This window comes from Oncorhynchus nerka, linkage group LG22, assembly GCF_034236695.1.
Source record: "Oncorhynchus nerka isolate Pitt River linkage group LG22, Oner_Uvic_2.0, whole genome shotgun sequence".
Taxonomy (NCBI): domain Eukaryota; kingdom Metazoa; phylum Chordata; class Actinopteri; order Salmoniformes; family Salmonidae; genus Oncorhynchus; species Oncorhynchus nerka.
Window position 1 is genome coordinate 68,218,124 of NC_088417.1, and position 19,228 is coordinate 68,237,351.

At 45.8% G+C, this 19,228-nt stretch overlaps 1 protein-coding gene across 1 annotated transcript in view; it reads left to right on the forward strand.

Moving 5' to 3' along the window:
- Nucleotides 1-19,228, forward strand: part of med13a (mediator complex subunit 13a) — a 121,899-nt gene that overhangs the window by 68,072 nt on the left and 34,599 nt on the right. The window contains exons 4-8 of the mRNA XM_065007343.1: nt 3,202-3,347; nt 13,185-13,400; nt 13,556-13,750; nt 14,013-14,175; nt 15,357-15,467. Coding sequence (XP_064863415.1) covers nt 3,202-3,347; nt 13,185-13,400; nt 13,556-13,750; nt 14,013-14,175; nt 15,357-15,467 — 831 coding nt within the window. The remainder of the gene's footprint in view (nt 1-3,201; nt 3,348-13,184; nt 13,401-13,555; nt 13,751-14,012; nt 14,176-15,356; nt 15,468-19,228) is intronic.

Genomic DNA, 19,228 nt, shown 5'->3' on the forward strand with positions numbered 1-19,228 from the left:
CACCCAGTCTCTCTCTATGGCACCCACTCTCTCTCTCTGTGGCACCCAGTGTCTCTCTATGCCACCCAGTGTCTCTCTATGCCACCCAGTCTCTCTCTATGGCACACAGTCTCTCTCTATGGAACCCAGTCTCTCTCTATGGTACCCAGTCTTTCCTATGACACCCAGTCTCTCTCTATGGAACCCAGTCTCTCTCTATGGTACCCAGTCTTTCCTATGGCACACAGTCTCTCTCTATGGAACCCAGTCTCTCTCTACGGCACCTAGTCTCTCTCTATGGCACCCAGTTTCTCTATGGCATCCAGTCTTCTCTCTATGGCACACAGTCTTTCTCTATGGCACACAGTCTCTCTCTATGGCACACAGTCTCTCTCTATGGCACCCAGTCTCTCTCTATGGCACCCAGTTTCTCTATGGCATCCAGTCTTGTCTCTGTGGCACCCAGTCTCTCTCTGTGGCACCCAGTCTCTCTCTATGGCACCTAGTCTCTCTCTATGCCACCCAGTGTCTCTCTATGCCACCCAGTCTCTCTCTATGGCACACAGTCTCTCTCTATGGAACCCAGTCTCTCTCTATGGTACCCAGTCTTTCCTATGACACCCAGTCTCTATCTATGGAACCCAGTCTCTCTCTATGGTACCCAGTCTTTCCTATGGCACACAGTCTCTCTCTATGGAACCCAGTCTCTCTCTATGGTACCCAGTCTTTCCTATGACACCCAGTCTCTCTCTATGGCACCCAGTCTCTCTCTATGGCATCCAGTCTTTTCTATGGCACACAGTCTCTCTCTATGGCTCACAGTCTCTCTCTATCACTTACAGTCTCTCTCTATGGCACACAGTCTCTCTCTGGCACACATTATCTCTCTATGGCACACAGTCTCTCTCTATGGGGCAGTCTTTTGAAGATAGATCTCACAAGACATATTTTACTCATGTAAATCCACCCCTAGTCAGTCTCCTCTGGGGGCATGGAGAGACCCTCCCTCTATGACCTTCTAGTCAGTCTGCCCTGGGGGCAGGGAGAGACCCTCACACAGTGACCTTCTAGTCAGTCTGCCCTGGGGGCAGGGAGAGACCTTCCCACCGTGACCTTCTAGTCAATCAGGCCCCAGGGCAGGAAGAGACAGGCTGCTCTGTGGGAACCTAACAGCAGCTTAAATGTCTGAGCAGAGAGAAAAAGAGGAGTGATTCTGCTTCATAGACAGACAGCAGTGAGGAAATGTGTTTGTCTGTGCTGATGCTTTTACTACTGTGTCTGTAGTGATGGGTTTACTACTTTTACTACGTCTGAGCCTGGAGCTGTTCCTACAGACATTAAAGAGTAGAGCAGCTCTGTTAACATGCCCTAAACATAGGGAAAGACTTATCTGATGCTACAGCCATCTAGCCTCAAACAAAATACTTTCACTGCTCTGTCGTTCACCACATGTTTTAGTCTGACACTGCCATCATTGAAGTCGTTTGTGGTGACAAGGGGCACGAGGGGTGTTGCACAAAACAATCGTCTCCAATCAATCAGAGTGTCAAAGCCAATGATGAATATACTCACGTGTGTTCTGGTTCTGGCTCAACCCATTGGTTTCTGGTCCAATCAGATGGCCACGAATGTGTTCGCAATCAGTGAAGGGCCAGGTACTCAGATCTAGACTCATTGCGGAAAAGAAACTAACGTCCTTGGGCGTGGCCTAGTCATCAGCCATCAGGAATATGTTCAGCTCCTTTTGTTGCTGTCCCACTCTTTTATTGATCTTATGAACAAAACAGTTCATACAAGGGGATAAGTTATGGTGACTGTTTTCATTGGTCAATTTTTTTCAATAAGTATCACAGCTGATATGATATGGCAACACCACTCTTGGTATTGATTGATTTCATTGATTTGACCATTTAAAAAATAGTACATTCAGTAGTTTCATACATTTAGAAAACGAGAAAGGATAATACAATCAAGTCACTGACTTATTTCTGTTGTGTAGTCTATCCTTGTTAGTGCATGTCAGGTACACAAATACTCTCTGTAGTGTAAATGTTTATATACAGCCGAGGTATTATCCTCTCGTAGGAGACATGCTGTCTCCTCTCTCCTCCAGCCTCGTGCCACTTAGCTCCTCAGACCCTCTCATGATCATAATATATTATTAGTCTGATCCTCTCACTTCTTTCTCTCCTTTTTTCTTTCTCCTTCTTTGTTTTAATCCTCTGCAGCAGCAACTCTGCCAGGGATAGAGGGAGTGAGAGAGAGAGTGTGAGCGGTAGAGAGCGGGAGAGATATTTGCTTAACCAAATCCTCTAAAAAGGCACCCCCTTCTTTGATCCTCTCCCAAATTTACTGCGTCCACTTTCATTTGGTCATCTGTCAGTTGGCTGTGCTGCATAGAATGAGAGGAAGCAGACACAGAGAAACAGAGACAATAGTCCATGTCTTACTCCTCTCTCTCTCTCTTGCGTGCTATTTTTCCCTGTCACTTTTCCATCTGTCTTACTCCCTCACGTTTCTTTCCCTTACTCCCTCTATCTCTCTCACGTCCTCTCATCCCAGTTGAAGTCATGCTGGCACTGGCAGGTGTCTTTTTCAACGTCAGAGATTTGGATGGCACGTCTGTAACTCTGTATGTGTAGGTTAGTGTTCTCAAGAGCTCACGTCTTTGATGGCATGCCAGTGTGAGCCAGGGTTCGCCCTCTTTGTTGGTCACTTGGAGTGCCAACAACAAATCCAAAATCAACACACTACGGTACAGACAGCATTCTTCTGTAGTATGAGAATCATACTGTAAAGTGGTTCAGTTCTATGTTCCACCAGTGAAACAACTTGATTTGTTTTGTGATGATGTCATGTTTGTCTCCATTATATCAGTGATGTCATTTCCCTAACCCCTCCTCCTATTGTATTCCAGCCAGGAGAAGGGTCATGTTAGAGCTTTCCATGGCTCAAAGATGTCATTGTAATCTCCCACAAAAGAGAGAGCTCCTTTTTAATCTTCCTCCTCTTCATTCTCTCTCTCCGCTCCTCTACCCCTCCATTAGCAGGGAAATGGAGTGTTTTGCCCTTTCTCTCTCTCTCTCTCTCTTCTCGTCCTCCCTCTCCTCCTGCTCTGTTGTGTCATCCATTCAACAGTTCACACACATTCGCTCCTAAAATGGTCCATCCGAGTTAAAATGACACACTCTGTTCTCTCTCTGTCTTTCTCTCCCTCCACAGTGAACACCTGTCATGCTCGTTCCCCTTCTTCCTCCACGGGGAGAGTAACGTGTGCACCAGCGTGGAGATCAACCAGCACCAGCCTGTCTACCACCTGAGTGACGAGCACCTCACCCTGGCCCAGCAGGCCTCCAGCCCCTTCCAAGGTGGGTGGAGTGAAGTGTACACACATGTGCACACACACACACATGCAGATGCACACAGGCGCACGCATGCAGGCATGCACACACACACACACACGTTTTTTAAAAACTTTCCGTGTGGGGACCAAACAGTTGATTCCCATTCAAAATCCTATTTTCCATAACCCCTAACCTTAACACCAAACCCCTAATCCTAACTCCTAAACGTAACCCCTAACCCTAACTGTGTTGCACGGTATACCAAAACATTGATCCTGTTTTGATACTAGAACATGAAAAACGGTTCGGTACTAGAATTTGGGTTACTTTCGGTACTTCTGTCAAATGTGTCTCACAGAACAACCCTGTCTATCAGCACAGCCAACCCCTCGTTGCTAGCCTGTACTGGGAGTCTGGACTGCATCATGTTAGCTCCCCAATCATGATGCACAGACGTTAACACACTTGAATAATGTGACACGGCATGTAGAAAGGTTGAAACTGTTCATTACTGTTCGCAAAACAATGTCCATACAGGCTAGAACACTTGTAACGTAACGTCCAACTTTGTAGGCCAACTTTCCTTGCTAGCTGACAGCTAAAGCTAACATTGTTTGTGAAAATATGCAAACCACAATGCAAAACATGCTAATTTCAAAGCTGATTGCCACCAAAAACTTGAATAATTAACTTATTCGGTCATCGTATCCTATTGAATATCCCATTGAATATGCTATTGTGGATAGGCCTAGGCTACATCTTGATTTGCCCAGTTTACTACTGAAATAAATGATTACCAGTATGTAGTTAGATTGGTAAAAACAAAGTCAAATTGATTGTATAATTGATTCATTAATCTGTAGATGGCTGTCTCAAAAAAATTGCAAATGTAATGATATTGAACACAAAAGATGCCCAATGATTGAACAGAGCAGTAGCTGAGTTTATCTCTCTGGATAAAGTGGCATTCAGTGACTTTGGCTAATATGCCTTCTTTATTTTCCATGGTAGCGTTTTGGTATCGAGTAATGTGATGCTAAACTGTGTATCGGTTTCTGGTATCATGACAACACTAAACCCTACTTGTAACCCTTGTTCTGGCAAAATGTCTCCAATTATTACTATCCCTGTGTGGACTTCTGGTCTCCACAAGGATAATAAAACCAAAACACACACACACACACACACACACACACACACACACACACACACACACACACACTGCTCTGTTCTCTCTGCTCTGTGTCGTGTATCTAATAGAAGACAAGGGTAATCCTCAGGTATTAAGAACAGGCCCCTCTTCTCCGCTCCTCTCCTCCGCTCCGCCTCGCTTCATCAAACAGCCTGACAGTAATGATGTGCCACCAGCAGCCCTCACACACCTCTCTCTGTCCCTCCCCCCTCTTTCCCCTTCTTCTGGCTTTTCCCTATCCTTTTCCTACTCCTCCTCACGTACCCTTCCCAAATACCTCCACCTCTCCCCTGCCACCACCACCTCCCATTCTACTTCTCTTCTTGTTCTCCCTCTCCCTCCACCTTCCTCAACCTCTTCTCCCTCCCTCCTTCTAGCCCTCAGAGGGCTGTCCCCACTAGCTGAGCTCTGCTGCTATAGACATCTGTACAATTAGCGGGGCCCAACAGCAGCAGCAAAAACGGCGCCAGGCAGCGTGTAGAACACAGACACACAGAGAAGTGGGAGAGACTACAGCGCAACAAAAGAGATCCCAACAAAAGAAAGAGAGTGAGAGAGGCTCCCTCACTACAGAGGAGAAGGAGGGGGAGGGAAGCTTGAAGAAGCGTTCATTACACCAGGCACAAGGGCTTTGCCTTAGGTTAGGGAACAAAATGCCACCTCCGCTCTTCTCTTCCTCTCAACTCCTCTCTCAGTTAGACTCTGAGTAATTCCTCAGCCCCCCTGCATCCCCTCTCCACCCACCTAATAATGGTGATCACTTTGTCCATTCTCTGATCTGACTGGAGCGCAGCGGCATTGCGGCACAGGGAAAACTAGTTGTGCAGAGCCTGTGGTTTAGCGGTAGGCCTAACACTCCCAGCCAGTCACATATACTCAACTCCCCGCCGCAGACCAGGTTTAATCCCCGTATCCACCCTTCCTACTGTTTTCCCACTTGCCTGTCCCCCCTTCTGTTTCCAGCTGTCTGAATAAAGTGTATAAATGAAATATTCTAATTGTCTCATATTAAAGCCTGCTGGTCTATATAATCAATAGCAGGTTATTGGACATAATTCCAGTAATGGTAGAGAGGGATTGTTTTTTTGCATGGCAGGTCGATAGATAGATAGATCTACACAGCACAGCATAGCACTACACTGTGTGACTCTCTCACTCTCTCTTTAGTCACTAGTGGGGTTGCAAAGGGCCAGAAAAAAATTCTGGTAAATTTCAATGGAAAGTTAAGCCCGGGAATTTTGCTTAAATTCATAAAAAAAGTTAGCTTATAACAGTGAACCTTTTTTGTGGGATAAACATAAGGCAATTCTAGGTCTTGTGGCATATTTTGGTTAAACTATCCCCAATTCAATGGAATTGCAACCCTCTGCATGCACAGTGCATTCTTTCATCACATGTACAGCTTGTTCTCAAGATCTTGCACACTAATGAGATGCTATTGAGCCCACACTATTACACTGTCTGAGCCAAGGACTACATGTTTTCTGGTAAGTTTTGATTACAATACTTGGTGGGGTGAATATATTTTATATGACATACATGATTTTTTGTTAACTAGTAAATAGTAGCCTACAGCAAAGTGTTTAAATAATTTCTAACTTTTTAATTTCTGCTAGTTAGTTTTTGCTACCATGTGGGTTTTTAGCTTGCTTGAGCCTGCTAACTGATGAGTGTTAATTCACCTGTTTCCGTACATGTTTCCTTTTAAAACATGTATCTTACAAAGCAGTTGTTTAATCTAACTGCTTAACTATTTGTCTGTACATGGAATTGTATTTTTATTTATTTTACAATTTTGTTTAGAATCTTTACAGGAAAATGCCACGGGCACTATCTGTTGTGTGGAGACATTTCACTGCAGCTAATGTAGAAGGAAAAGCTGTGTACATTTGCAAATACTGTTCCAAATCATATGTGAAGAATGCAACAGAGATGTAGAATCATCTGGCCAAGTGCATAAAGTTCCCTCAGCGCTCACAACAAGCGACCTCTGACAAAAGTCCCTCTCCTTCTATTTGAGGTGAAAATGATGAATCAGACACCTTATCGATAGCAACAGCTCATGGTCCTCCTGGAATCAGAAGGTTTTTTGACTCAAATGGAGGAACGTAGTCAGAGAAATACTGATGAATGTCTTGCTCGAGTTGTGTATGCAACTGGTTCACCTCTGATGCTCACAGGCCATGTGTATTGGAAGAGATTTGTGAATGTTCTTTGCCCGGCTGACACCCCTCCAACCAGACATGCTTTATCTACTCATTTGCTGGATGCAGAGTTCAACAGAGTTCAAGTGAAGATCAAGCAAATCATAGAGAAAGCAGACTGTATTGCAATCAACTCTGATGGTTGGTCGAATGTTCGTGGGAAAGGAATAATTAACTACATCATCGCCACCCCTCAACCAATATTCTACAAGAGCACAGACACAAGGGACAACAGACACACCGGTCTCTACATTGCAGATGAGCTAAAGGCAGTCATCAATGACCTTGGACAACAGAAGTTATTTTCACTGGTGACAGACAATGCTGCAAACATGAAGGATGCTTGGTCTAAAGTGGAGTCCTACCCTCACATCACACCCATTGGCTGTGCTGCTCATGCATTGAATCTGTTCCTCAAGGACATCATGGCACTGAAAACAATGGAGACACTCTACAAGAGAGCCAAGGAAATGGTTAGGTATGTGAAGGTTCATCAAGTAACAGCAGCAATCTACCTCACCAAGCAAGGTCAGAAGAAATAGAGCACCACATTGAAGCTGCCCAGCAACACCCTTTGGGGTGGTGTTGTCATCATGTGACAGTCTCCTGGAGGGGAAGGAGTCCCTTCAAGAAATGGCCATATCACAGTCTGCCGAATGGACAGCCCCATCAAGAGGATGCCATCCTGTCTGATGTTCAGACTCTGCTTGCAGATGTAAGAGAAGAAATCCATACTGCCCTGCCCACTTCACTGTTGCTCCAAGCAGATGAAACTGCAGTTCTGAAATACATCAAAAAGCGTGAAGACTTCTGCCTGAAACCCATACATGCCGCAGCATACATGTTGGACCCCAAGTATGCTGTTAAGAGCATCCTGTCTGGTGCAGAGATCAACAAGGCCTATGGTGTCATCACTACCTTGTCTCGCCACCTTGGCCTGGATGAGGGCAAGGTTTTTGGCAGTCTGGCGAAGTACACTTCCAAGCATGTGCTTTGGGATGGAGATGCAATATGGTAGTCGTACCAACATATCTCATCAGCCACCTGGTGGAAGGGACTTTGTGGATCTGAGGGTCTTTCCCCCGTTGCCTCCATCATCCTCCAAATCCCACCAACATCAGCCACCTCAGAGCGCAACTGGTCCTTGTTTGGGAACACACCCACCAAAGCACGCAACAGGCTGACCAATACAAAGGTTGACAAATTGTTGGCCATCCTGGCAAATTTGAGGCTTTTTGAGCTTGACAATGAGCCATCCTCAACAAGGTTGGAAAGTGACACTGAAGATGAGGCCTCAGAGTCTGATGTTCAAGAGGTGGACATTGAGGAGGGCCAGGGAGAAGACATGGAAGCCTGAGAGGAAGCCAACCAAAGCGTTAGTTTCTAGACTATAATTTTACAGATATATATTGAAAACGTTTTTGGGAGATGCGATGTATCACTGGGGATCATTCAATATTCCCTTTCTTTTGTTGTTCAGTGAAATCATCTCATATGAAGAGTCAACTCATTTAATTAAAGTTAAATTCGTAACAAATGTTTAAAAAATAAATCTATTGGAAGGATTAAATCATTTGCGTTTTATCTCCAAAGCCCCATATACTACCCACTACTGCGACCTCTATGCTCTCGTTGTCTTTGCTAGGTAAAGCCCTGCCTTATCTCAGCTCACTGGTTACCATAGCAACACCCACCCGTTGCACTCGCTCTAGCAGGTATATTGCACTGGTCATCCCCAAAGCCAACACTTGCTTTGGCCGCCTTTCCTGTCAGTGCTCTGCTGCCAATGACTGGAACAAATTGCAAAAATCTCTGAAGCTCTAGTCTTATATACCCCTCTCTAAGTTCAAGCATCAGCTGTCAGAGCAGCTTACCGATCACTGTACCTGTACACAACCAATCTGTAAATAGCACACCCGACTACTTCATCCCCATATTATTACTTACCCTCTTGCTCTTTTGCACCCCAGTATCTCTACTTGCACATCATCATGTGCACATATATCACTTTTGTATTAAAGTTGTAATTATGTTTCGCCTCTATGGCCTATTTATTGCCTTACCTCCCTACTCTTCTACATTTGCACACACTGTACATAGATCTTTCGGTTTTTCTTTTTGTCCACAAGGTGTATTTTTATCAGTTTTTTTATCTGATTCTACTGCTTGCATCAGTTACCTGATGTGGAATTTAGTTCCATGTGGTCATGGCTCTATGTAGTACTGTGCACTCCCATAGTCTGTTCTTGACTTGGGGATTGTGAAGAGACCTTTAGTGGCATGTCTTCTGGGGTTTGCATGGCTGTGTGCTAGTAATTAAAACAGACATCTCGGTACATTCAGCATGTCAACACTTATTATAAAAACAAGTAGTGATGAAGTCAATCTTTCCTCCACTTTGAGCCATGAGAGATTTGCATGCATATTATTAATGTTAGCTCTCTTTGTACATTTAAGGGCCAACCATGATGCCCTGATATGAGCCAATTGCAATTTTCAGAGGTCTCTCTTTGTGGCACCTGACCACATGACTGAACAGTAGTACAGGTGCGACAAAACTAGATCATGTAGGACCTGCCTTGTTGGTAGTGTTAAAAAAGCAGAGCAGCGCTTTATTATGGACAGAATTCTCCCCATATTAGCTATTGTTGTATCAACATGTTTTGACCATGACAGTTTACAATCCAGGGTTAGTCCAAGCAGTTTAGTCACCTCAACTTGCTCAAATTCCAAATGATTTATTACAAGATTTAGTTGAGGTTTAGGGTTTAGTAAATTATTTGTCCCAAATACAAATGCTTTTAGTTTGATAAATTTAGATCTAACTTATTCTTTGCCATCCATTCTGAAGCTAACTGGAGCTCTTTGTTAAGTGTTGCAGTGATTTCACTCACTGTTGTAGCTGACATGTATAGTGTTAAGTCACCCTCATGCATAGACACACTTGCTTTACTTATGCCATTAGTAAATATTGAAAAAAGTAAGGTGCTTAGACAGCTGCCTTGGGGAATTCCTGATTCTACCTGAATTATGTTGGAGAGGCTTCCATTAAAGAACACCCTCTGTGTTCTGTTAGACAACGTTTTATCCACAATATAGCAGGGGGTGTAAAGCCATAACACATACGTTGTTCCATCAGCAGACTACGATCGATAATGTGAAAAGCCACACTGAGGTCTAACAAAACAGCTCCCACAATTTTTTTATAATCAATTTCTCTCAGCCGATCATCAGTCATTTGTGTAAGTGCTGTGCTTGTTGGATGTCCTTCCCTTTAAGTGTGCTGAAAGTCTGTTGTCAATATGTTTCCAGTAAAATAGCCTTGTATCTGGTCAAACATTTTTTTTTTACTTAGGGTTGGTATTAGGCTGATTGGTTGGCTATTTGAGCCAGTAAAGGCGGCTTTACTATTCTTGGGTAGCGGAATTACTTTGGCTTCTCTCCAGGTTTGAGGGCACACACTTTACAGTAGGCTTAGATTGAAGATATGGCAAATAGGAGTGGCGATATAATCCGCTATTATACTTAGTGATTTTCCATCCAAGTTGTCAGACCCCTGTGGCTTGTCAGACAACAATAATTGTTTTACTTCTTCCACGCTCACTTTACGGAATTCAAAATTACAGTGCTTGTCTTTCATAATTGGATCAGTTATACTTGGATGTGTAGATGTATGGTAGCTCCGGGTTAGGTCAAGTCTATCAGATAGTGGACCAGACCCTTAGCTACTGTACTGTACTGCCTCTGCTCTTTTACCAATATAGCAACCTGTCCATAGCATGTATGGGACTTGAGGTGGCAGACTGAAAGACATGCTGCTCAATGTGTTTGATTCCATATTGCACAGGCAAATGGATCAATGGTTTAATGTGGAGTCAATTGTCCTCTGGTCATCAAAGATGTTTATCTTCAATTAAATACAGTGTTTAATGCACTTTGGTGGGACCACTGATGTGACCAGTACTGTATGTCAGAGCACTCCCCATCTTCCAATGGGTAATGTTGTGTGTTTGACATCAGTACAAACCAAAGGCTGAATTCCTAGGTTGTGTGCAAGTGTGTGTTCTAGCCACGAGTTGTGTCTGTTTTAGCAGATTGAGCGTAGCGGCAGATATGAGCTGATGTGTGCTAGTCTCCCTCCCTCTCGCCCCCACCACTCACCTCTGACAGGCTTGGTTTAGTGTGCGGTAGAGCGCTCCAGTCTCTTCAGGATATGACCTCATAAAACAGCGCAGAGTGAATGTAATGAACTCTCAGCCCATTTAACTGATCTGAGCATATTTGACATGTCTTCAGGGAGATGGAGACAGAGAGAGAAGGGGAGATGGAAGGAGGTAGGGAGGGAGGGAGGGCGGGATAAAGGAAACATTTCCATAATTGTGTTGGATTTGATCTTTTTCCCCTGCGTTGCTAGATATTTTTTATTTAGTTCCAAATAGAAATGCGCACACAAAGAGAAAGGGTATGTAGTAATCATATCAACAGGAATTAAATTCAAACTCTCTCTGTGATGTGTAGTGCTTGTGTTTCTGCAATGCAAATGACCTTAGATTCTCCTCAATAGTCAATCCATTTCTGCTGAAGCAGTTGTTGGATGTTAGAATGAATGAAGTCCTGGAGTCCTGGCTGTATTGTGTATCTGGAGTGGACCCCATAGAACATCAGAGGTGTGTATGAGTCAGTTAGTCAGTCAGTCTGTCTGTTTCCTGTTGTATTCTCTGAGGAAACTGTATGTTCACTCAATTGTCTGGTGAGGTCACCATCCACTTGCTACCTACTATGTCCCCTCCACCCAATCTCAGTGTGGTGGGAAATGAATATAGATTGACCAGCCTTCTTATAAGGTCCTGACCTTGAGTGGCTTGTGTTTAGCTGGCCAGCACCCTGTGTTCTAGATGTTCTCTTTCTCTAATACGCTGTGTTCCCTGTGAGATTGCCTTCTCTTCCCCTCCTCCCTCACGCCCACCAGCCAGCCCCTGTTATGTGGCGAAGGAGGAGAGATGATGAATCCCTGTCTGTCTGTCTGTCTGTCTGTCTGTCTGTCTGTCTGTCTGTCTGTCTGTCTGTCTGTCTGTCTGTCTGTCTGTCTGTCTGTCTGCCTGTCTGTCTGTCTGTCTGTCTGTCTGTCTGTCTGTCTGTCTGTGTCTGTCCCTTTCTCTTTCTCTCTCCATTTCTCTTTCTCCCCTTCTCCCTCTCTTCTGGAAACTCCATACTGTCCAGCCAGTGAGCCACTATGCCAGATCAATACTCACAGGGACAGGGCCAAACATTACAACAGCGATTCTCAAGTGATGGGTCGCGGGTGTCTGAGTAAAACAATGATAATACTCCAGTCTGAACTTAAACTTCTAAACAACTACAACCAAGTAGAAAGTAGTAAAAATAATGAAATAATTGAATCTCTGAACAATTTTTCTTCAATCCCTGTATTTCAATATAGAGCTTTTAGCCAGTGCTTTTGGAGCTTATTAACATTCTTCATCAAGAATATGGCCGAAATTGAATTATTTTAAATTATTTCCATAGTTGCTTCAGTTAATATCAATATAGCATTAAAAATGTTTTTTTTAAATGGCATTTTGGCTTCTTTTTTTTTCCCACAATGCGAATATTGGGTGGCGACTGAAAACGTGCTTTAATTTGGGACAAAACTAGTTGACAACCACTGCACTACAGTAATGAGCACAACTGGAAGTAATGGTCCCCAAACATTCTCCATTTATGCTTCCTTCTCTGTTAATTATTATCCTAAGCTGTGAGGGGGTTGTCCACTCTTTGGTGTCTAGCCCGGATTACTGAAAAAGTACTTTGTGACAACTGCTACTGCAAAAAGGCTTTATTTACATGTGATTGATTAATACCTGGGGCGGCAGGTAGCCTAGTGGTTAGAGCGTTGGATTAGTAACCGGAAGGTTGTAAGATCAAATCCCCGAGCTGACAAGGTGAAATTCTGTCATTCTGCCCCTGAACAAGGCAGTTAACCCACTGTTCCTAGGCTGTCATTGAAAATAAGAATTTGTTCTTAACTGACTTGCCTAGTTAAATAAAGTGTAGGTGTCTGCTTGGTCAGAATGCTGTCGGCTCTATCATTCTCTACCTCATTGTCTGTGTGTGTTGTATATCAGTACTTTATACAGCCCTGTGCTGCTGTATGTCTCTGGAAGTGCTTGGCCAGTTGTGCGCTGGTGGGAGAGAGAGAATTGTGTTGGGGAAAGGTCACATTATTAACACTGGATGGGCTGGGATGGAGGGGTGGAAGGAAAAATGGATGAAAGGATGCGGGGGGGGGGTAATAAATCAGAGAGTGGTTGTAATGCTGGGGGGGGGGGGATTTATTCTGATGTAACACAGCATCTGAAGTGAGACTGACTGACTGACTGACTGACTGTGTGTGTGTGTGTGTGTGTGTGTGTGTGTGTGTGTGTGTGTGTGTGTGTCTCTCTCTCTTTCTCTCCCTCCCTTCAGTCATCCTGAGTCCGTTTGGTCTGAACGGGACGCTGACGGGTCAGTCGTTCAAGCTGTCAGACCCTCCCACCCAGAAACTGATTGAGGAGTGGAACCAGTTCTATCCCATCAGCCCCAGCTCTAAAGACAAGGACAAGCAGGGCTCGCCATCGGAGAACAAGATGGAGGACATGGACTGGGAGGACGACTCCCTGGCCGCTGTGGAGGTCCTTGTCGGTAAGACACACTGAACAGTCTCCCCTAAAAGTCTACTATAAGGCAGGGAAGAAAGGATGGAGCTTCAATTCCCTCAGGGATCACATACAAAGAATGTATTCAGATGTGATGATCCGGGTAGCTAACCGGGAGTGTATGTCTGTCTCTCGGTCCAGGTGGTGTGAGGATGGTGTACCCAGCCTGCTTGGTGCTGGTGCCCCAGTCTGACATCCCAGCTGTGGCCCCCCAGGGTTCCTCCCACTGCACCACCGTCTACACGGGTGGACTCCAAGTGCCTGCATCCCAACGAGACCCCGCCATCTCGTCGGTCACCCTCACGCCGCCCACATCACCTGAGGAGGCCCAGACAGGTACAATAAGCAAGCATTTACAAACCTATGGATGTTTATTTAAACGACAGTCTGTATAGTATAGATTATGTAAATAAGATTTACCATATCAATTAGACAATATTAAAATGTGTCTGGAGAGTTGGTGTGCCACTTGTATGTTCCCCTTATATAGTGTGTAGTGGACAAGAGGGGTCTCAAAGCTGGTTATTGTAGGACAATATATATTGTCACTTGTGTGCGGTGAGACGATTCAGAACCTCTCCCTTCCCACCTCCTCAAGTGGACTCCCAGTCGGCTCAGAAGTGGGTGAAGATGTCGTCGGCTGTGGACGGCTTCAGTGTGGACAGCACCAGTCATCACGAGGGGAAGATCCCTCGCAGGCTAGCCAGCCAGGTGGTGGAGAGGGTCTGGCAGGAGTGCAATATCAACAGAGCTCAGAACAAGTACGTCTGTCTCATACACACTCTCTCAACAAAGTCCTAGAACAAGTACAATTGCTACCGAATCAGGGCGCACGCAAACACGTGCTCACACACACTGTCAACGAGCACAGGCTCACACACAGCTGACAGGAAAGCTATATCTACACCTCACGCACATGCATTCACACACATACACGTTTACCCTATCATAGACACACTCAACAGAGCCTAGAGCAGTGATCATCAACTAGATTCAGCCGCGGGCCGATTTTTTTCTTGAGAGGATGATCAGGTGGCCAAAAACATAATTACAAATCATTTGTAGACTGCAAATTGACCTCAATACCTAATATTCCTAATATTCGACTAAAACATACTAAAACAAACCTTGCTTACAATTGTCTACGATCAAATATACCTCCCTATTATGCGGGGGAATACGTTGGAACAGATTTATAAAATGAAGATCACTTGGAGCTGATTTGCTGGTGTTTTTTACAGTATTTTATGTCCAAAATAAAAATATTAAATATAATGATAATTTTTTTGCTCAGAAAACTAAAAAAATTGGACCTGTGGGCCATCAGTTAAGGAATCCTGTGTGAAGGAAAATGTTATGTTTGTGCTTTTCTAATAACCAATTTGACTGAGTTCATGCAAGTGACTGATTGATCGTGCCTGGGAGGAAATCTCACTATCAGTATAAGCAATTTGGCAGTATGACCAGAACATTGTTTTGAGAACCGAAAGGGGTGTCTCAATTTCAAGGTCTCAGCTTGGAGAGAAGAAGCCTTGTGAGGTGTTGGTCACATTCATGAACCAAACGTTAACGATGAATTAATTATGAATCATGAATAAGCTAAATCATCCAAGTATAACTTGTCTGTGTAAGCAGTATATAAGAACTAACGGGACTGCCCCGGCAGAGCTCCCGATCGACGTGTACTATGGTGCATTAAGTTGGTTGGATCCTCTCCAGCTTCCTGATAATAAAGAATGATTAATTTAATATTGACTTCAGGTGTCCCTGGTGGTAATTTCCAGGACACCTGGCCTAGAGAATATATACAGTATCTACCTCAACGCGTATACACTCAACATTTACCAAATAGGTCTGTAAAAATAACAGGCACACACCACTGACAGGAAATGGTTAATAAACCCTTAATGTTGACACTTGTGTGTTGTGTGTGTTTCTCCAGGCGCAAGTTCTCAGTGACAGCCAATGGGACCTGTGAGGAGGAGCTGATGGAGAAAGTAGGAACCTGGGACTTTGTAGAGTCAGCACAGAGGTCACACTGCAACTGCTCCAGGTGAACAATGCAGTTTGTTTGTTTGCATCTCTGGTTTGGGACCTGCGCCCTAAGCCTTCTGTAATAGGATATACTTTTAGTTTACAAGTTTGCCTTTTAAGGGAAGTTGACTCATTTTCATTGGAATCTTACTCAACAAAACAGTGTTCAACACTTCAGTCTAAAATGTGAGATGCATTTTAATGTCAATATGTACAGTACCAGTCTCAAATTTGGACACACCTACTCATTCCAGGGTTTTTCTTTATTTGTACTATTTTCTAAATTGTAGAATAATAGTGAAGACATCAAACTATTAAATAATATGGAATCATGTAGAGAATGCCAAAATATGTGTAACACTTTTTAGGTTACTACATGATTCCACATGTGTTAGTTCATAGTTGTGATGTCTTCACTATTATTCTACAATGTATAAAATAGTAAAAATAAAGAAAAACCCTTGAGTGAGTAGCTATGTCCAAACTTTTGATTAGTACTATGTGACATTCATCTCTATTCCTCTGTTAAGTAACAGCCCTGTCAGGGTTCAAGTGGCTGCTTGTATTTTATTTTGGTGGCTCAGACAGTGCATTCTCTTGGTGGGGCTAACGCCGTTGTTCTTCACCAGAGACAGTCCCCCCCCCCCTCCAAATGGCATCCTATTCCCTACATGGTGCACTACTTTGAACAGAGCCATGGTCCCTAGTCAAAAGTAGTGCACTATGTAGGGAATAGGGTGTCATTTGGGACACCGTTGCAGACACCCAGGGGCCAGTCTGACCTCTAGAAGGCCTGTTTAGGGAGATGTCTGCTCTAAAAAGGGAGAGAGTGTCTGTAGAGCCTAATGTTGACAAATTATCTGCTGCGTCTAGTTAATGTGTGGATGCGAGGTTGACTGTGGCCAGGCTGTTTCTGTTGGGGTTGGGGTTGGAACTCAGACAGTCTGACATTATCACAGCCCTGTGCCTGTGTGTGTGCGGGCATGTGTTCTCTCTGAAGGGAAAGGCTGCAGTCAGCATGTTCCACTGCTGTCTCCTGGCACAGACGTGCACATACACAGCCGCAAAAGCACACGTCACGCTGCAGCTCGCACAGAAATAGATGCTTGACACTCTGCACTTTTATGCTGTCTCTCTGGGCGTTTGCTTTGTGTGTTTCTGCTTTAGGAGCACTTTCACAATAAATCGGGGGAGCGCCTTGCTCCGCACTGGTGGTGTTAGGGCAGGCAGGCTGTGTACAGGAGGTGAGGACAGAGCAGGGGGAAGTCTGTTATTACTGGTGGTGTTAGGGCAGGCAGGCTGTGTACAGGAGGTGAGGACAGAGCAGGGGGAAGTCTGTTATTACTGGTGGTGTTAGGGCAGGCAGGCTGTGTACAGGAGGTGAGGACAGAGCAGGGGGAAGTCTGTTATTACTGGTGGTGTTAGGGCAGGCAGGCTGTGTACAGGAGGTGAGGACAGAGCAGGGGGAAGTCTGTTATTACTGGTGGTGTTAGGGCAGGCAGGCTGTGTACAGGAGGTGAGGACAGAGCAGGGGGAAGTCTGTTATTACTGGTGGTGTTAGGGCAGGCAGGCTGTGTACAGGAGGTGAGGACAGAGCTGGGGGAAGTCTGTTATTACTGGTGGTGTTAGGGCAGGCAGGCTGTGTACAGGAGGTGAGGACAGAGCTGGGGGAAGTCTGTTATTACTGGTGGTGTTAGGGCAGGCAGGCTGTGTACAGGAGGTGAGGACAGAGCTGGGGGAAGTCTGTTATTACTGGTGGTGTTAGGGCAGGCAGGCTGTGTACAGGAGGTGAGGACAGAGCAGGGGGAAGTCTGTTATTACTGGTGGTGTTAGGGCAGGCAGGCTGTGTACAGGAGGTGAGGACAGAGCTGGGGGAAGTCTGTTATTACTGGTGGTGTTAGGGCAGGCAGGCTGTGTACAGGAGGTGAGGACAGAGCAGGGGGAAGTCTGTTATTACTGGTGGTGTTAGGGCAGGCAGGCTGTGTACAGGAGGTGAGGACAGAGCAGGGGGAAGTCTGTTATTACTGGTGGTGTTAGGGCAGGCAGGCTGTGTACAGGAGGTGAGGACAGAGCAGGGGGAAGTCTGTTATTACTGGTGGTGTTAGGGCAGGCAGGCTGTGTACAGGAGGTGAGGACAGAGCTGGGGGAAGTCTGTTATTACTGGTGGTGTTAGGGCAGGCAGGCTGTGTACAGGAGGTGAGGACAGAGCTGGGGGAAGTCTGTTATTACTGGTGGTGTTAGGGCAGGCAGGCTGTGTACAGGAGGTGAGGACAGAGCAGGGGGAAGTCTGTTATTACTGGTGGTGTTAGGGCAGGCAGGCTGTGTACAGGAGGTGAGGACAGAGCTGGGGGAAGTCTGTTATTACTGGTGGTGTTAGGGCAGGCAGGCTGTGTACAGGAGGTGAGGACAGAGCTGGGGAAGTCTGTTATTACTGGTGGTGTTAGGGCAGGCAGGCTGTGTACAGGAGGTGAGGACAGAGCTGGGGAAGTATGTTATTACTGGTGGTGTTAGGGCAGGCAGGCTGTGTACAGGAGGTGAGGACAGAGCTGGGGAAGTCTGTTATTACTGGTGGTGTTAGGGCAGGCAGGCTGTGTACAGGAGGTGAGGACAGAGCTGGGGGAAGTCTGTTATTACTGGTGGTGTTAGGGCAGGCAGGCTGTGTACAGGAGGTGAGGACAGAGCTGGGGGAAGTCTGTTATTACTGGTGGTGTTAGGGCAGGCAGGCTGTGTACAGGAGGTGAGGACAGAGCTGGGGAAGTCTGTTATTACTGGTGGTGTTAGGGCAGGCAGGCTGTGTACAGGAGGTGAGGACAGAGCAGGGGGAAGTCTGTTATTACTGGTGGTGTTAGGGCAGGCAGGCTGTGTACAGGAGGTGAGGACAGAGCTGGGGAAGTCTGTTATTACTGGTGGTGTTAGGGCAGGCAGGCTGTGTACAGGAGGTGAGGACAGAGCAGGGGGAAGTCTGTTATTACTGGTGGTGTTAGGGCAGGCAGGCTGTGTACAGGAGGTGAGGACAGAGCAGGGGGAAGTCTGTTATTACTGGTGGTGTTAGGGCAGGCAGGCTGTGTACAGGAGGTGAGGACAGAGCAGGGGGAAGTCTGTTATTACTGGTGGTGTTAGGGCAGGCAGGCTGTGTACAGGAGGTGAGGACAGAGCTGGGGGAAGTCTGTTATTACTGGTGGTGTTAGGGCAGGCAGGCTGTGTACAGGAGGTGAGGACAGAGCTGGGGGAAGTCTGTTATTACTGGTGGTGTTAGGGCAGGCAGGCTGTGTACAGGAGGTGAGGACAGAGCAGGGGGAAGTCTGTTATTACTGGTGGTGTTAGGGCAGGCAGGCTGTGTACAGGAGGTGAGGACAGAGCTGGGGGAAGTCTGTTATTACTGGTGGTGTTAGGGCAGGCAGGCTGTGTACAGGAGGTGAGGACAGAGCTGGGGGAAGTCTGTTATTACTGGTGGTGTTAGGGCAGGCAGGCTGTGTACAGGAGGTGAGGACAGAGCTGGGGGAAGTATGTTATTACTGGTGGTGTTAGGGCAGGCAGGCTGTGTACAGGAGGTGAGGACAGAGCAGGGGGAAGTCTGTTATTACTGGTGGTGTTAGGGCAGGCAGGCTGTGTACAGGAGGTGAGGACAGAGCAGGGGGAAGTCTGTTATTACTGGTGGTGTTAGGGCAGGCAGGCTGTGTACAGGAGGTGAGGACAGAGCTGGGGGAAGTCTGTTATTACTGGTGGTGTTAGGGCAGGCAGGCTGTGTACAGGAGGTGAGGACAGAGCTGGGGGAAGTCT